This window comes from Mobula birostris, chromosome 14, assembly GCF_030028105.1.
Source record: "Mobula birostris isolate sMobBir1 chromosome 14, sMobBir1.hap1, whole genome shotgun sequence".
NCBI lineage: Eukaryota > Metazoa > Chordata > Chondrichthyes > Myliobatiformes > Myliobatidae > Mobula > Mobula birostris.
In genome coordinates, this window is record NC_092383.1 from 71,203,613 (window position 1) to 71,220,602 (window position 16,990).

At 40.9% G+C, this 16,990-nt stretch overlaps 1 protein-coding gene across 6 annotated transcripts in view; it reads left to right on the top strand.

Annotated features, from left to right (window-relative positions):
- The first annotated feature begins 482 nt into the window (after positions 1–482).
- The window catches only part of LOC140209516 (copine-8-like), a 669,962-nt gene continuing 653,454 nt past the window's right edge, over positions 483–16,990 (top strand). For all 6 annotated transcript variants that reach the window (XM_072277770.1, XM_072277771.1, XM_072277769.1 and 3 more), the window contains exon 1: positions 483–589. In XM_072277770.1, coding sequence (XP_072133871.1) covers positions 483–589 — 107 coding nt within the window. The remainder of the gene's footprint in view (positions 590–16,990) is intronic.

A 16,990-nucleotide genomic window follows, 5' to 3' on the forward strand; every position in this document is an offset into this window, starting at 1 on the left:
CGGGTACCGCATCATTTTGGGCTCAGTTAGATGCTTTTTGTTTTTTTTCATACATTCTGTGCTTCATTGGACAAGGAACATAATTCATGATTGAGAAGCTCCTGGTGATAATGTTCGATGGGAATGTTTGTGCTGTCGTTTTAATAATGCCTCACTAGCCTGTTTCCCGTGCCTTCCAGAGCGCTGACATTGACAAGCAATGTTAGTTATCTTTAGAAGAGAGGGCGGAGCGTATCATTTCAGTCCGTAAACTGTAATTAGCGGATCGTCTGAGCTGTGCAATTAGACTAAGGAAAAGGTTGTGTTGAATAATCTGTATGTAGCAGTGTTCAGATGCAAAGGCAGAGTGTGGGGTGCACAGAGCCCTAACTCTGGTCCACCCATTTTCCTGCAGGACAGGCTGCCTTTAATCGCCGATCCTTGAGCCTTGTGGCGGTGTGACGTTGATGCTGGAAGCACTGGTTTGGAATTACTGGATACCCATGGAAGACGCTATGGACAAATTCGATGACATGGCTTCTGTGAGCGACTTTGATCCGATCCAGGGCAGCATCCCGGCGACTAAAGTGGAGATTACCGTGTCCTGCAGGTATGTGCACTGACGGGAAAGGTGATATTAAGAGCGGCTGCAGTTTTGAACAACAATCCGCAGGTGGTCCCAAGTTTTATTTTTATTAAAGGTATTGAGATAGCGAAATGAAATTTACCTTAGGGGTATTGTTGAGGAATCCAGTTGCTTTCATTGTGTGGGCTGCCTGACAGTCGTTGTAAGACGAATCTTTACTTATTGTTTAATTTTATATTAACTACGGCTGACTTGAATTGTAGCCAGCAGTGTTTAAGATCGCGAATCTCGAAGCATCAGTATGTAAACCTGCTGTGTAGTAGTGGGATCTACATAGCCGCTTTCTTACAGTTGTGTCTGTTGTAAAGCCTCTTGGTTCTTGAACTTTCAAGTTCGTCCCCCAATAACCAAAAAAAACCCTCCAAAATCGATAGTATATATCGAGAACAGAACGGTCATCTATCTTTAAGCTAACTAGAGTACGTTGATTATCTTACCAGAGTTTTGGCACCAATAAACAGCAACTGTTTAAGAAAAAACTGCACCCAATTAGATTTCCTGATAGCAACCATTGAGGGTTCCTATGCCATATCACCCTTTTTCAGGTTAGTTAGCGGAATGAAATATTAATCTAACGTGGACAAATGTATTTTTGTCTTTGCAACGTTTGAGTTAATTCCCCTGTTTTACGTCTCATCATACGGGGATCCCCGAACGATGCCTGTGGTTCAGAAAGTGGCGGCGGGCGTTTGATGGCTGAGTTGTTCCGTTCTTCTGGCATCCTTTCGCGCTCCTTCACGTTGCGTTAACTCCCCCGTCTGATTGGACACCAGTACGGGAGGAGAGAATTCGAACTTGGAGACTTTGGCTTCATTGCAACAATGTCGGTGTTGGTGGAATCCTCCTTGGGGCGGGGGAGTGGGGGGGGGGTGATGGTTTGATTGATTCTTCTTGCAAGGAATTTGAAAGGGCAAACGACAAAACTGGCGATATCGTTGCAGGTGGCCACCCGGCCAAATGTATATTTTTCTGTTAGCCCATATGCCAAGCCACCTTAAGGTTTGTGTCTTGCACCTTGTAATTCTTCAAAAATCCGTATTGTATCTGTAGAAATTGGTTCAACAAACGGGCTCAGTGAGAGTATTGATCAATTATGAATCAGACTCATAAAATTGACCAGAAAGGTTGAACTGAATTTCTGTCTCCATAAATACTGTTTAATTTGCTGGGGTTTTAAAACATTTTTCTGTCTATATTTCATGTTTCCAATATCTGCACCTGTGTAGCTCTCGAAGATCAAACTGTGCCTGAGGTATTAATATTAACCATATTTTAGGTCCCTGATTGGGTCCAGTGTGGGCAATTTTAAGATTCTTTGTAATTTATGAAAATAGAAGATTACATTCATGTCATCAGCAGAAATGGTGGAACAGATGAAGCATAAGACTGTCAACAAAGATGTTCTCCGCTCTGCACAAAATATACTCCACAGTTTCCCCATCAGATCAAAGTGCCTTTCCCTTCATTCTTGGGTTGTGTTGCAGGCAAGACCAATGTTTACTGCCCATCTCTATTGAAAAGACAGTGTTGAGCTGCCTTTTTGAACTGGCGAAGTCCTTGTGGTGAAGCTAGCGTAAGGATTTTGAAGATGCATCACTATTTCTGTATTACTATACATCCAAGTTAGCATAGTATGAATTGTGGAAAGATTCCAGGATATGAAGATATCCTCATCTAACTGTTGCCTTTAACTATTGAGAAGTGGAGATTGTGATTCTTGGAAGACTTCCCAAACAATTTATAGTCCATGAGGAATTGAATTTAGGCATTTGTGTACTAATCATACAGATATCTTTGTCCTAGATATCTTAAATATTGCTGGAGTTCCAGGTAAATATATCAACACCCTCTTGACTTGCGTCTTGACCAGACTAGTCTTGGGGAGTCAGGGGATAAGGCATTTATTACAGAATAGTCAGAATCAGACCTGGTCTGTTCACCCACTTGCTTTGCAGGTAATAAGCAATCACTTGAAAGTTCCCTGATTTTTTTTTCCTTCCTGTTACAAACCACTGTAGGTAAAATTATACAGTATTTTTTCACTACAAATGGACAATGTGAAAACATTTTCAAATTCACTTCTCATTTGCTAGTTGTAATTGCAATCGGGAAATGGGCTCGTCGTTTATTCCAGATGGATTCCATGGCTGAAGAAAAGGTAGTTTAGGATGACTGACGTTGATGCTTTTAAAAATTTGTATTGTAATTGAAAGCAGTGTATATTGTAAATAGTCTGTTCAATATTAGGCAGTCACACAGAGTTGGTTAAGGAACTGAGTGAGCTCAGAATACTCAGCTCTGATCAAACATTCAAATCAGATGAGATCCAATTCTGTGATATATTTGAAACCTCTTGGCTGCATATAATTTGTACATTCAGGGCTTCTTTGGTGATTAGTGAGCAAGACCTAATTTAATCATTAATATCAGTGGACCATAAGATAAACTCTACCTTCATACTTAATACCTAAACAAATTTTCAGATATTTTGGGTGTACAATGTGTAGCTAACACTTAGTACTGTCTGGTTTCTTCCAATAACTGATGTATCACTCTGCAAGATGGCACTGGTGAACCATGGTGACGTTCTGCAGGCTGTGGACAATACTTGTAAATATACCTCTTTTGAATTACTCTGGCTGCAATCGGCATCATTTCCCTTCTAAGCAATATACTTTTAAATCAACTTAATGATCTACAGATGTCACAATCTTCTGAAGGACGTGGCAGACCAAGTAGGTAAGTGGACGCAGGTTCGTCACCCTGGCTGGAAGTGAGACAGGAGGGTTGACTCGAAGCCAGGCTGAAATGCTTAGGAATGAGGTCCACTCTACTCAGCATCTTGTCGATAAATGTGTAGTTGCTGGAGAACAAAATTGAGGACCTAAGGGCAAGATATGCTGTATCAAAGGGAAATGAGAGATTGTTGTGTTCTATGTTTGAGCGAGACATGGCTTTCTTCCATCACCCCAGATACAGCGATCAAACTGAAAGGCTTCACAATTTGCTGAATGGACTGAACAGCTGATTCGGAAAAGACAAGAGGTGGAGGTGTGTGTTTCACGACAAACTCTGTGGTAATCTGATATGGCAATTCTGTCAAACGCATGTTCCCACAACCTGGAGCACCAAATGATTAAATGCCATCCACTCTATTTACCTAGGGAGTTCTCCTCTATAATCCTGAACACAGTTTACATACCACCAGCAGCTGACTATAATCAAGCACTTGAGATACTGCATGATGCCATCTCCGAACAAATAATGATCCACCCTGACGCAGTTCAATTCATAGCTGGGAACTTCAGCCAGGCTTGGATGAAGAAAACCTGCCCAATTACTATTAACATGTACCCTGTAGCACTAGAGGCCCCAACACACCAGACCACTGTTAAACTAAGATAAGGAATGCCAACCGTTCAATTCCCAGACCACATATCAGTAAATTGGATGACTTGGCTGTCCTCCTAACTGCATTCAGCCAGAGGCTAAAGAGCAAAGCTCCAGAGATTAGGACAACAAAGAGGTTGTTGCAGGAGGCAGAGGAGTAGGTACAGGATTGCTTCGAGTCAGTAGACTGGGCCATGTTCAAGGACTCATCTGCAGATTTGAATGAACACACGGTGGTTGTCACGGACCTTATTAAGACAGTTGTAGATGAGTGTGTCCCCACAAAATCATTCAGTCTTCCATAATCGGAAGCCCTGGATAAATTGTTCGATCCGCAATCTCTGATCTGCGCAAGGCCAGATCGGAGGCATTCAAGTCTGGTGACCAAAAAAGTTACAAGAGGTTCAGGTACGACCTCAAGAAAGCCATCTCCCAGGCGAAGTAGCAATTCTGGACTAAATTTGAATCAGGGAAGGATGCTTGATAGTTGTGGAAGGTCTTGAATACTGTCCTCTCTTATAAAGTTATATCATGTGACATGGATGACAACAAGGCTTCACTTCCAGATGAGCTTAGTGTCTCCGTGCTCGCTTTGACTGTCAAAATATGGAGGAGCTATCACACTCTCACAGTCCCCAGTGATATTGTGATATCAGTCTCTGAGGCCAACATGAGAGCAGACTTCAGGAAGGTGAACCCATAGAAAGCAGCTGGCCCAGGCAGGGTACAGAGCCAAGTACTAAAGGCCTGTGCTAATAAACTGGCTGGAGTGTTCACTGGGATCTTTAACCTCTTGCTAATTCAAGCAGGCCTCAGCCTAGAAAGAATGTGGCAACCTGCCTCAATGACAACCGTCCAGTAGCACTCACAAAAAACAGTGATGAAGTGTTTTGAGACGATGGCGATGAAACATATCAACTCCTGCCTGAGAAGTGACTTGAATTTGCTCCAATTTAGCTACCAGCACAACATGTCCACAGCGGATGCCATCTCATCTAAACTGCAAAGATGCATACATCAAGCTGTTCTTGATGTACATCAAGAGTATCGACTATAGATCGGCATTCATTACTATCATCCCATCAAAACTAATCAATAAGCTTCAAGACTGTAGCCTCACTACCTCTTTGTGCAATAGGATCTTTGATTTCCTCATTTACAGACCCCAGTCAGTTCGGATTGGCAACAACATCTCTTCCACAATCTCCATCTGCACAGGTGCACAGCCAGGCTCTGTGCTTAGCCCCCGCTCTACTCCCTTTACACTTATGACTGTGTGGCTAAGCATAGCTCCAATGCCATATGCAAGTTTGCTGATGACATCACTGCCATAGGCCGAATCAAAGATGGAGAGGAATCAGCATGTAAGAGAGAGATTGAAAACCTGGCTGGGTGGTGCCATAACAACAGCCTTTTCTTCAATGTCAGCAAGACCGAGGGGCTGATTACTGATTTCAGGAGAAGGAAACCGGAGGCCCACGAGTCAGACTACATCAGAGGACCAGAGGTGGAGAGGGTCAGCAATAAATTGCTTGGTGTTATTATTTTGGAGGGTATGTCCTGGGCCCAGCATGTAAACGCAGTTATGAAGAAAGCATGGCAGCGCCTCCATTTCCTTAGGAGTTTGTGAACAGTTCCCCTGCAACTGGATCCTCAACTTCCTAACTGGTAGACCACAATCTGTGCGGATTGGTGATAATACTGCCTCCTGGCTAACGAGCATTACTGGCTTAGCCCATTGTATCCACGACTGCGTGGCTAGGTATAGCTCGAATGCCATCTATAAATTTGCTGATGATACAAGCATCTCAGATGGAGATGAGAGGGCGTACAGGAGTGAGATATACCAGCTAGTTAAGTGGTGTTACAGCAACAACATTGCACTCATTATCAGTAAGACAAAAGTGCTGATTGTGCATTTCAGAAAGGGTATCTGCATAGAGGGATCTGAAGTGGAGAGAGTGAGCAATCTCAGTTTCCTGGGTGTCAAGATCTGTGAGGATCTAACCTGGTCCCAACATATCGATGCAGCTATAAAGTAGGCAAGACGGTGGCTATGTCACATTAGGAGTTTATAAAGATTTGGTTTATCAAAAAAAAACACTCAAAACTTCTATAGGTGCACTGTGGAGAACATTTTGACAGGCTGCATCACTGTCTGGTATGGAGGGGCTACTGCACAGGACCAAAAGAAGCTACAGAATGTCGTAAAATTAGTCAGCTCCATCTTGGGTATTAGCCTCCGTAGTACCCAAGATATCTTCAAGGAGTGGTGCCTCAGAAAGATGACCCCTATCATTAAGGACCTCCATCACCCAGGCATGCCCACTTCTCATTGTTACCTTCAGGAAGGCGCACACTCAATGATTCAGGAACAGTTTCTTCCCCGCTGTCATCCAATTCCTAAATGGACATTGAACCCATGAGCACTACGTCACTTTTTAAATATATTATTTCTGTTTTGTACTACTTTTAATCTATTTAATGTAAATATACTGTAATTGATTTACTTATATTTTTTCTTTCTATATAATCAGGTATTGTATTGAACTGCTGCTGCTAAGTTAACAAATTTCATGACACATGCTGGTGATAGTAAACCTGATTTTGACTCTGATTCGGCATGATATCTAAAACTTTGACAAAATCCTATAGATGTGTAGTGGAGAATATATTTACTGGCTGCATCATAGTCTGGTATAGAAACATCAATGCCCTTGAACGGAAAATCCTGCAACAAGTAGTGGATATGGCCAAGTCTATCACAGGTAAAGCCCTCCCCACCATTGAGCACATCTACATGAAATACTGTTGCAGAAAAGCAATATCTATCATCAGGCATCCCCATCACTTTTCTTGCGGCTGCCATCAGGAAAAAGATACAAGAGCCTCAGGACTCTCACCATCGGGTTCAGGAAGTTACTATCCCTCAACCACCAGGCTCTGAACCAAAGGGGATAATGCAACTCAACTTCACTAACTTATCCTTGAAATGTTCCCACAACCTATGGATTCAATTTCAAGGATCCTTCATCTTGTGTTCTCAATATCTATTGCTTGCTTATTTATTTATTATTTCTTTCTTTTCTGTATTTCTACAGTTTGTTGTCTTTTGCACAATGGTTGCACACCCAAGTTGGTGCGATCTTTAATTGATTGTATTACAGTTATTATTTTATTATGGATTTATTGAGTATGCCCGCAAGAAAAATTGAATCTCAGGGTTGTATATAGTGATATATATGTACTTTGATAATAAATTTATTTTGAACTTTGACTTTTTATCTATTGCAATGAATATTGTTATTTTCATATTTATTTTAATGTTTATTTTCTTCAAAATAAACCTATAGTCATACTGCCACTCTTGTATTAAAGTGAAAATACTTTAGAAGATAGTTTTTGTAAAATCAGTGCAAAATGATATTCACATAGCAAATACAGAGTCCTGGCACACCACAATGTTTAACTCTAGCTTTCAAAAGACTTTCATTGGTACAATGGAGCAACTAAATAGTATTAATCATGATCAGCTCTTCATAAATACTGAATACAGAGAACTTAAATACATAAATACAGAGAACTTACAGCACAGAACATTATTTAGCCTATGAGTTTGTATTAGCTCTATGGAAGAGAATTTCAAGTAGTCCTACTTGCCTGTCTCTTCCCAGTAGCCCTGTAAATTCTTATCCCTTCCCTATGAAACACAAGAAATTAAACTGCTTCTGCTTGTTTTGTCATTGACAATTACTCTACGTACTTTGCTTTTTGACCCTTCTACTCATGAGAGCCATTCCAATCTGCCTTTTTTGACTAGACCTTTCATGTTTTTATACATGTTTAATACACCCCTTGTTAATTCCAGTTTCTCCAGTCCATCCATGTAACTAAAATCTTTCTCCTGATATCACTATCGTAACCCTCTTTACTCTGTCTAAGGGCTTTACTCCTAGCTGTACATAGTATTCCAGCAGCAGTTTATGTTTAAAATGCTTCATCAGATTTAGTTATTCTTGTACTCTATGCCTATAATTTCTTTAATACTCTGCCTTGCTCTCCCATTTCATGCACTCGGTCCACTCAGATTTCTCTGTTCCTGAACCCTCCTAAGTTTTGTGTTATCTGTAGATTTGAAAATTATCGCCTATACACGCAAGTCCAAGACATTCATGTATATTTAAATAGAGCAGTGGTCCCAGAACCAACCTGTGGGGGAGGCTACTGTACCTACTTTCCTCCAGTCCAAAACATAACCTTTTATAATAAAGCTAATTCACAAATGTTAAATTGGAATAGATATCCGCAATTTGCGCGTGACTTCAACCTTAAACTATATATTTGGATGCATAAGTTACCATAACTATTATTTCAAGTAATTGCATCTTGGAAACTCACAGTTTTGCAGAACTTGAAACCGGGACAGTTACCAATGATACAAAACCTAACAGAATTTTACTTCTGTTAGGATTTTTTTAAAAATTGGACACCTGTAGTAATGAGTAGAATAATTTAGTTAATTATAGTATATTAGTTTCTTATATTTTTGTGCAATTTTGCTAATTTCTGTTTCTCCCAATATAATTAAACATAGTTAAACAATTCAAGCAAATGTTAAAAGATTTACCTATTAATTTATATCATTTTAATTTTTGTACATTTTTAATTTTGATTCTTCCATTTCTTGTCCTTCACATTTTGAATTGTCCATAAGCTTGCCATAAATGCAGACGTTCTTGATTCTGGGATGTTATTACAGGTGTGATGCTGTCTAACCCACTTTGACCCAGCTATAATTATACACACGGGGATGACGGCTTTACCTGTATGCATCTAAATTTAGAAATTTCCCCTTTTATAAATGTTTTGCAAAAAGTTGTGTTGCTCATAACAAAAATGTAAGAGATTCTGCAGATGCTGGAAATCCAGAGGAACACACACAAAATGCTGAGGAACTCAGCAAGTCAGGCAGCATCTATGGAGGGGAATAAACAGTATTTTGGACCAAGGTCCTTCGTCAGAAACATATTTGTGAGGTGTAATATTATTTTATGGGACATCAATTAATCTAAAGACTGGAAGTGGAATTCATGAGTGGTACTTGACAAAGCAGGGTCAAGAGAATTCAAATCTGTCACTGATAGTAAAAGTGATCTTAAAAGTCATTCCAAGGAATTGTGACAAAGATATTGAAATATCTATGAATATATAATTATCTGAATTACACATGAGGTTGGGTAATAAATGATTCATTGGTAAATATTTACTTGAACTGTAAGTCTGTACTAAATTATGCTTGATATGCTAGTTATTTTGTCCCCTTGTTTTCTTGCTTTATTATAGACAAGTAAATGAACAGAATTGCACAATTCGCAAAATATCTTCACGATGAATAGTGCCATTAATTCAAGAGTATCTGAGAATAAACTAGCAGGCTGTATTCTGATCGTGTCCAAGATATCTTGAAGTGGGAGGGTGAGGAGCCAGAGGTCGTGGTACATATAGGTACCAACGACATAGGTAGGGAAAGGGAAGAGGTCCTGAAAGGAGAATATAGGGAGCTAGGAAGGGAGTTGAGAAAAAGGACCGCAAAGGTAGTAATCTCGGGATAACTGCCTGTGCCACGCGACAGTGAGAGTAGGAATGCGATGAGGTGGAGGATAAATGCGTGGCTGAGGGATTGGAGCAGGAGGCAGGGATTCAAGTTTTTGGATCATTGGGACCTCTTTTGGTGCAGGCGTGACCTGTACAAAAAGGACGGGTTACACTTGAATCCTAGGGGGACCAATATCCTGGCAGGGAGATTAGCGAGGGCTACTGAGGTGACTTTAAACTAGAATAGTTGGGGGGTGGGAATCAAATTAAAGAGGCTAGGCGAGAGGAGGTTAGTTCACAACAGGGGGATGGGAACCAGTGCAGAGAGACAGAGGGGTGTAAAGTGAGGGTAGAAGCAAAAAGTAGTAAGGAGAAAAGTAAAAGTGGCAGGCCGACAAATCCAGGGCAAGCATCAAAAAGGGCCACTTTTCAACATAATTGTATAAGGGCTAAGAGGGTTGTAAAAGAGCGCCTGAAGGCTTTGTGTGTCAATGCCAGGAGCATTCATAACAAGGTGGATGAATTGAAAGTGCAGATTGTTATTAATGATTATGATATAGTTGGGATCACAGAGACGTGGCTCCAGGGTGACCAAGGATGGGAGCTCAACATTCAGGGATATTCAATATTCAGGAGGGATAGACATGAAAGAAAAGGAAGTGGGGTGGCGTTGCTGGTTAAAGATGAGATTAACGCAATAGAAAGGAAGGACATAAGCCGGGAAGATGTGGAATCGATATGGGTAGAGCTGCATAACGCTAAGGGGCAGAAAACGCTGGAGGGAGTTGTGTACAGGCCAGCTAACAGTAGTAGTGAGGTCGGAGATGTTATTAAACAGGAAATTAGAAATGTGTGCAATAAAGGAACAGCAGTTATAATGGGTGACTTCAATCTACATGTAGATTGGGTGAACCAAATTGGTAAAGGTGCTGAGGAAGAGGATTTCTTGGAATGTATGCGGGATGGTTTTTTGAACCAACATGTCGAGGAACCAACTAGAGAGCAGGCTATTCTAGACTGGGTATTGAGCAATGAGGAAGGGTTAATTAGCAATCTTGTCGTGAGAGGCCCCTTGGGTAAGAGTGACCATAATATGGTGGAATTCTTCATTAAGATGGAGAGTGACATAGTTAATTCAGAAACAAAGGTTCTGAACTTAAAGAGGGGTAACTTTGAAGGTATGAGACGTGAATTAGCTAAGATAGACTGGCAAATGACACTTAAAGGATTGACGGTGGATATGCAATGGCAAGCATTTAAAGATTGCATGGATGAACTACAACAATTGTTCATCCAAGTTTGGCAAAAGAATAAATCAAAGAAGGTAGTGCATCCGTGGCAGACAAGAGAAATTAGGGATAGTATCAATTCCAAAGAAGAAGCATACAAATTAGCCAGAAAAAGTGGCTCATCTGAGGACTGGGAGAAATTCAGAGTTCAGCAGAGGAGGACAAAGGGCTTAATTAGGAAGGGGAAGAAAGATTATGAGAGAAAACTGGCAGGGAATATAAAAACTGACTGTAAAAGCTTTTATAGATATGTAAAAAGGAAAAGACTGGTAAAGACAAATGTAGGTCCCCTACAGACAGAAACAGGTGAATTGATTATGGGGAGCAAGGACATGGCAGACCAATTGAATAATTACTTTGGTTCTGTCTTCACTAAGGAGGACATAAATAATCTTCCAGAAATAGTAGGGGACAGAGGGTCCAGTGAGATGGAGGAACTGAGCGAAATACATGTTAGTAGGGAAGTGGTGTTAGGTAAATTGAAGGGATTAAAGGCAGATAAATCCCCAGGGCCAGATGGTCTGCATCCCAGAGTGCTTAAGGAAGTAGCCCAAGAAATAGTGGATGCATTAGTGATAATTTTTCAAAACTCGTTAGATTCTGGACTAGTTCCTGAGGATTGGAGGGTGGCTAATGTAACCCCACTTTTTAAAAAAGGAGGGAGAGAGAAACCGGGGAATTATAGACCGGTTAGCCTAACGTCGGTGGTGGGGAAACTGCTGGAGTCAGTTATCAAAGATGTGATAACAGCACATTTGGAAAGCGGTGAAATGATCGGACAAAGTCAGCATGGATTTGTGAAAGGAAGATCATGTCTGACGAATCTCATAGAATTTTTTGAGGATGTAACTAGTAGAGTGGATAGGGGAAAACCAGTGGATGTGGTATATTTGGATTTTCAAAAGGCTTTTGACAAGGTCCCACACAGGAGATTAGTGTGCAAACTTAAAGCACACGGTATTGGGGGTAAGGTATTGATGTGGATAGAGAATTGGTTAGCAGACAGGAAGCAAAGAGTGGGAATAAACGGGACCTTTTCAGAATGGCAGGCAGTGACTAGTGGGGTACCGCAAGGCTCAGTGCTGGGACCCCAGTTGTTTACAATATATATTAATGACTTGGATGAGGGAATTAAATGCAGCATCTCCAAGTTTGCGGATGACACGAAGCTGGACGGCAGTGTTAGCTGTGAGGAGGATGCTAAGAGGATGCAGGATGACTTGGATAGGTTGGGTGAGTGGGCAAATTCATGGCAGATGCAATTTAATGTGGATAAATGTGAAGTTATCCACTTTGGTGGCAAAAATAGGAAAACAGATTATTATCTGAATGGTGGCCGATTAGGAAAAGGGGAGGTGCAACGAGACCTGGGTGTCATTATACACCGGTCATTGAAAGTGGGCATGCAGGTACAGCAGGCGGTGAAAAAGGCGAATGGTATGCTGGCATTTATAGCAAGAGGATTCGAGTACAGGAGCAGGGAGGTACTACTGCAGTTGTACAAGGCCTTGGTGAGACCACACCTGGAGTATTGTGTGCAGTTTTGGTCCCCTAATCTGAGGAAAGACATCCTTGCCATAGAGGGAGTACAAAGAAGGTTCACTAGATTGATTCCTGGGATGGCAGGACTTTCATATGAAGAAAGACTGGATGAACTAGGCTTGTACTCATTGGAATTTAGAAGATTGAGGGGGGATCTGATTGAAACGTATAAAATCCTAAAGGGATTGGACAGGCTAGATGCAGGAAGATTGTTTCCGATGTTGGGGAAGTCCAGAACGAAGGGTCACGGTTTGAAGATAAAGGCGAAGCCTTTTAGGACTGAGATTAGGAAAAACTTCTTCACACAGAGAGTGGTGAATCTGTGGAATTCTCTGCCACAGGAAACAGTTGAGGCCAGTTCATTGGCTATATTTAAGAAGGAGTTAGATAAGGCCCTTGTGGCTAGGGGGATCAGGGGGTATGGGGGGAAGGCTGGGGCAGGGTTCTGAGTTGGATGATCAGCCATGATCATAATAAATGGCGGTGCAGGCTCGAAGGACCGAATGGCCTACTCCTGCACCTATTTTCTATGTTTCTATGTTTCGATTCTGCTGGCTGGGCATGTTACCCTGAGTCTCAAAAAAGAATCACTCTCTTCTGGAGCACCTAGACAAGAGCAAAGAATACAATATGTCAGGCTGGTGTTAATCAATTACAACTCAGCATTTAATGTCATTAAACCTTCGGAATTAGTCACCAATCTTCTAAACCTGGGCTTCTGTAGACTGCTGTAAGACCATAAGACATAGGAGCAGAATCAGGCCATTTGGCCCATCGAGTCTGTTCCGCCATTTCATCAAGCTGATTCATTTCCTTCTCAGCCCCAATCTCCTGCCTTCCCCTGTAACCCTTCAGCCCGGACTAATCAAGAAACTATCAACCTCTACCTTAAATATACGCAAATGACTTGGCCTCCATAACTGTCTGTGTCAACAAACTCCACAGACTCACCGCTCTTTGGCGAAAGAAATTCCATCTCATTCTGTTCTAAAAGCACGTCCCTCTATTATGAGGCTGTTTCCTCTGGTCTTGGACTCCCCCACCAAAGGAAATATCCTCTCCACATTCACTCTTATCAAGGCCTTTCAACATTTGATAGATTTCAATCAGATTCTCCCTCATTCTTCTGAAATCCAGTGAGTACAGGCCCAGAGCCATCAAACACTCATTTTAAGTCTGTCAATCTCAGAATAATTTTTGTGAACATCCTTTGAACCCGCTGCAATGTCAGCACATTATTTCTTGGATAGAGAGTCCAAAAGCTGCTCACAATACTCCTAAATGAGGCCTCACCAGTGCCTTACAAATCCTGAACATTTTGGGTCTGAGAACGCTCAAAATTTTTTCCCATATAAATTAATGGTACAGTAATTGCTTCTTCACTTTACGCCATTTTGGCACAAAAGGTTTCATAGAAACGCTCTACCTTAGCGGGGGAAATATGGGATAAGGTCAGTCCCGTATGGGACAAACCAATTTAGCTCAATATACGGGATGTTCCGGCAAACACGGGACAGTTAGCAACCCTATGTTTAAGTTCAACAGTACGTGACAGGGAATGGGGAAAGGTGCAGCTGACTCATATCGTTTCCTCGCGGCCCGGTAGCACATGCTTTGCAGCCTGGTGCTGGTCGGCGGCCCGGTGGTTGGGGACCGCTGCGAGGGTCACAAAACTAGCCATCTCCATCTTGGGCACAATACTCCCTACTATCGAGGACGTCTTGAGTAACACTGTCTACCATCGAGGACATCTTGGGTGACACTTCTCTACTATCAAGGACACCTAAAAGACATTAAGGACTTTCACCATCTGGGACATGCCCTCGTTTTGTTACTATCTTCAGAAAAAAGGTCTAGGAGCCTAAAGACCCACACTTAATAATTTAGAAACAGTTTCTCCCACTGCTTTTCAGATTTCTGAACGGTCTATGAAACCTACCTGATTAATATTTTTTGCACTATTTATTCATTTTGTAATTTTTAGTAACTTTACATCTTTTCGCTGCTCCTGCTGCTGCAAAACAACAAATTTAGTGTCACAGAAGAGAATGATGATAAACCTCATTCTGATGCTGGTGTCCAGAAGTTTGCGTTTACCTGTGCTGGTCTTGGTTTTCTGCAGCGTTTCGGTATTTATTTCAACTAGTCCACAGATGATGAAGTGTCGAGCCTCCAACCTGGAGCATCCCTGACAGCAGCTGATGCTTGGGGCATTGCCTTCTTGGAAAGAAGTGTTTCTTCTTCTCACACGGTTTTCTCTGATTTTTAGGAGCTTCTAAATGGCCACATTTAGTTAATAATAGCATTTTGTATATCTTGACCCAGATACAACACGGTGCAGACTCCCAATGATAATTCAGAGACAATCTAGTAGATTCAGCATCCAGTATGTCAGTAAGCTTTAGACTTTCAATGCATAGTTATATGTTTGGAAACATCTTCAATTGAATGTGAATGGCTTTAGTTCTGACTGCCAGAATGATTGGGCCCATAATATTCAAAATAAGGATAATTTGTAATTAAGTTAAATTATCAGAGACACTATGTTCAAACATTCAGTTATCAACACTCCAAATGCTTGTCATTTTTGTGTAGTCTCTGTACCCTTAGTTTATTTTTCAAAATCTGTTTGCAGAGTGTGGACTTCCCACTGGTAATGGCAGCATTTGTTGCCAATCTCTAATTGCCATTTACATTAATGGGTTTGCATTTGTGTACAGACAAATCTGAGTAAAACTAATAGATTTCTAATTCTGAAGGAGTTTTACTGAACCTCCTAGGTTTTGTATCAAACTAGTGTAACCCAGGTTAATTAAACCCAAAGTTGTAATGTTAGACAGTTCTGCCTGCTGAGGGATGAAAACGAGGTTTACCAATTTTTAAAAAAAGAGAGTTTGAAAAAGACGCTATGCAAGAGTGGGGTAAGTTGGACACAGGATGGACAAGGAGAGAAACGCAGCAATGATTAGAAGCTGAAGACATGAACTGTTAAGAATGGAATTAGCAGTGAGTATCTATACCCTACTAATTTGAAACCCTCGGTGAAACCCCTGGAAGAGAGACAATAGCAATAAAAGATTTATTGAAGCTACAGCTGTAACATTCAGCAGCTTTAATGAGAAAATATTGGCAGAGGCGAGTATCCAAAATCCCTACCGTGTAGTCGGGGATTAGTTCTGCAAAATCATACCAAGGCATTTGGTCAAGTTTTATACAAGTTTGTGAATTGACTTTCTGTGGATGATAAACTATTTCATTCCAACGAAACCAAGACACAAGATGGCGAGCCACCCAAGGTGATCAACCAGCATGGAATGAAATGTGTAATGACGCCGAGGATTTAATACGTTTGGATGTATAAGTTTATTTTCATTCGAAGAATCCGAATTTGATGTTCTGCAAGAACTGATTACTTTTGCAAAGACTTTAAGTTACTAAATGAGATTTACTTTGTTTAAGAGTTGTGATGTTGGAGAATTGTCGTGAAAGGAGTTAAACTGTGTATATATAATTTTTGAATTGGAATTTAAACTTGTAAATATATTGCCTGGAACTGAAACTGAAGTTAATTATAATACTTGAGAATAGGAATTATATTTGGTTTTCTAACTAACTATGGATAAGTAAAAAGGAAAGTTTAGTCTGTAAACTTTTAAATAGGGAATAACACCAGATCAAATTAGTTAGAGAGATTAGGGTAGTAAAGAAATCTCACTGATTCTAATTAAAAAGGAATTTGTTTTACTTTGATATCTAGGATTTGAAACCTAAACAGAATGTTTGAATTTTGAATTGTTCTTGCTCATGTAAATATTTTGTACATATTCACAAGGAAATCTGCAGATGCTGGAAATTCAAGCAACACACACAAGAAGTGCTGGTGAACGTAGCAGGCCAGGCAGCATCTATAGGAAGAGGTACAGTTGATGTTTCGGGCAGGGATCATCCGTCAGGACTAATATCTCTTTTTTCAGTTAGTCCTGACGAAGGGTCCTGGCCCAAAACGTTGATTATACCTCTTCCTATAGATGCTGCTTGGCCTGCTGCATTCACCAGCATTTTTTTGTATTTTGTACATATTGTTTTTTTCCTTATAAACAAACCCTATTTCCAGAAGTGTGTGGTTTCTATTCACTGCCTCCTTCTGATACCTAGAATCTTCTGATGGCCTATTAGCACCTAGTGTAATTTGATTTTCTCAAAAGAGTGCGGCAACTAGTCACACGTGATGAGGCTTGTGCTACACTGATGTCACACTAACACCTGGTATACCAACCTGAGGTCCACAGACCGCTTAGTTAAAGGTAAGGGTCCATGGCATTAAAAGAAAGGGTAGGAACCCCTGATCCAGCAGTTTTGAGGTTACTATTAGAGTGACTATGCTTTAAAAAATTCAAGTAATTAAAATAAAGTTATAATCTTCAAAAGGATCGCGTGCTTTCCTGAAGTATTTGAGCATAAACTCTTCTCGGGCTTCTAGCTAGGTCCAGCTGTGATTTTAACCGATGATTTGATGGCCATCTCTGCCAACTTCATCAGGGATGTTGCT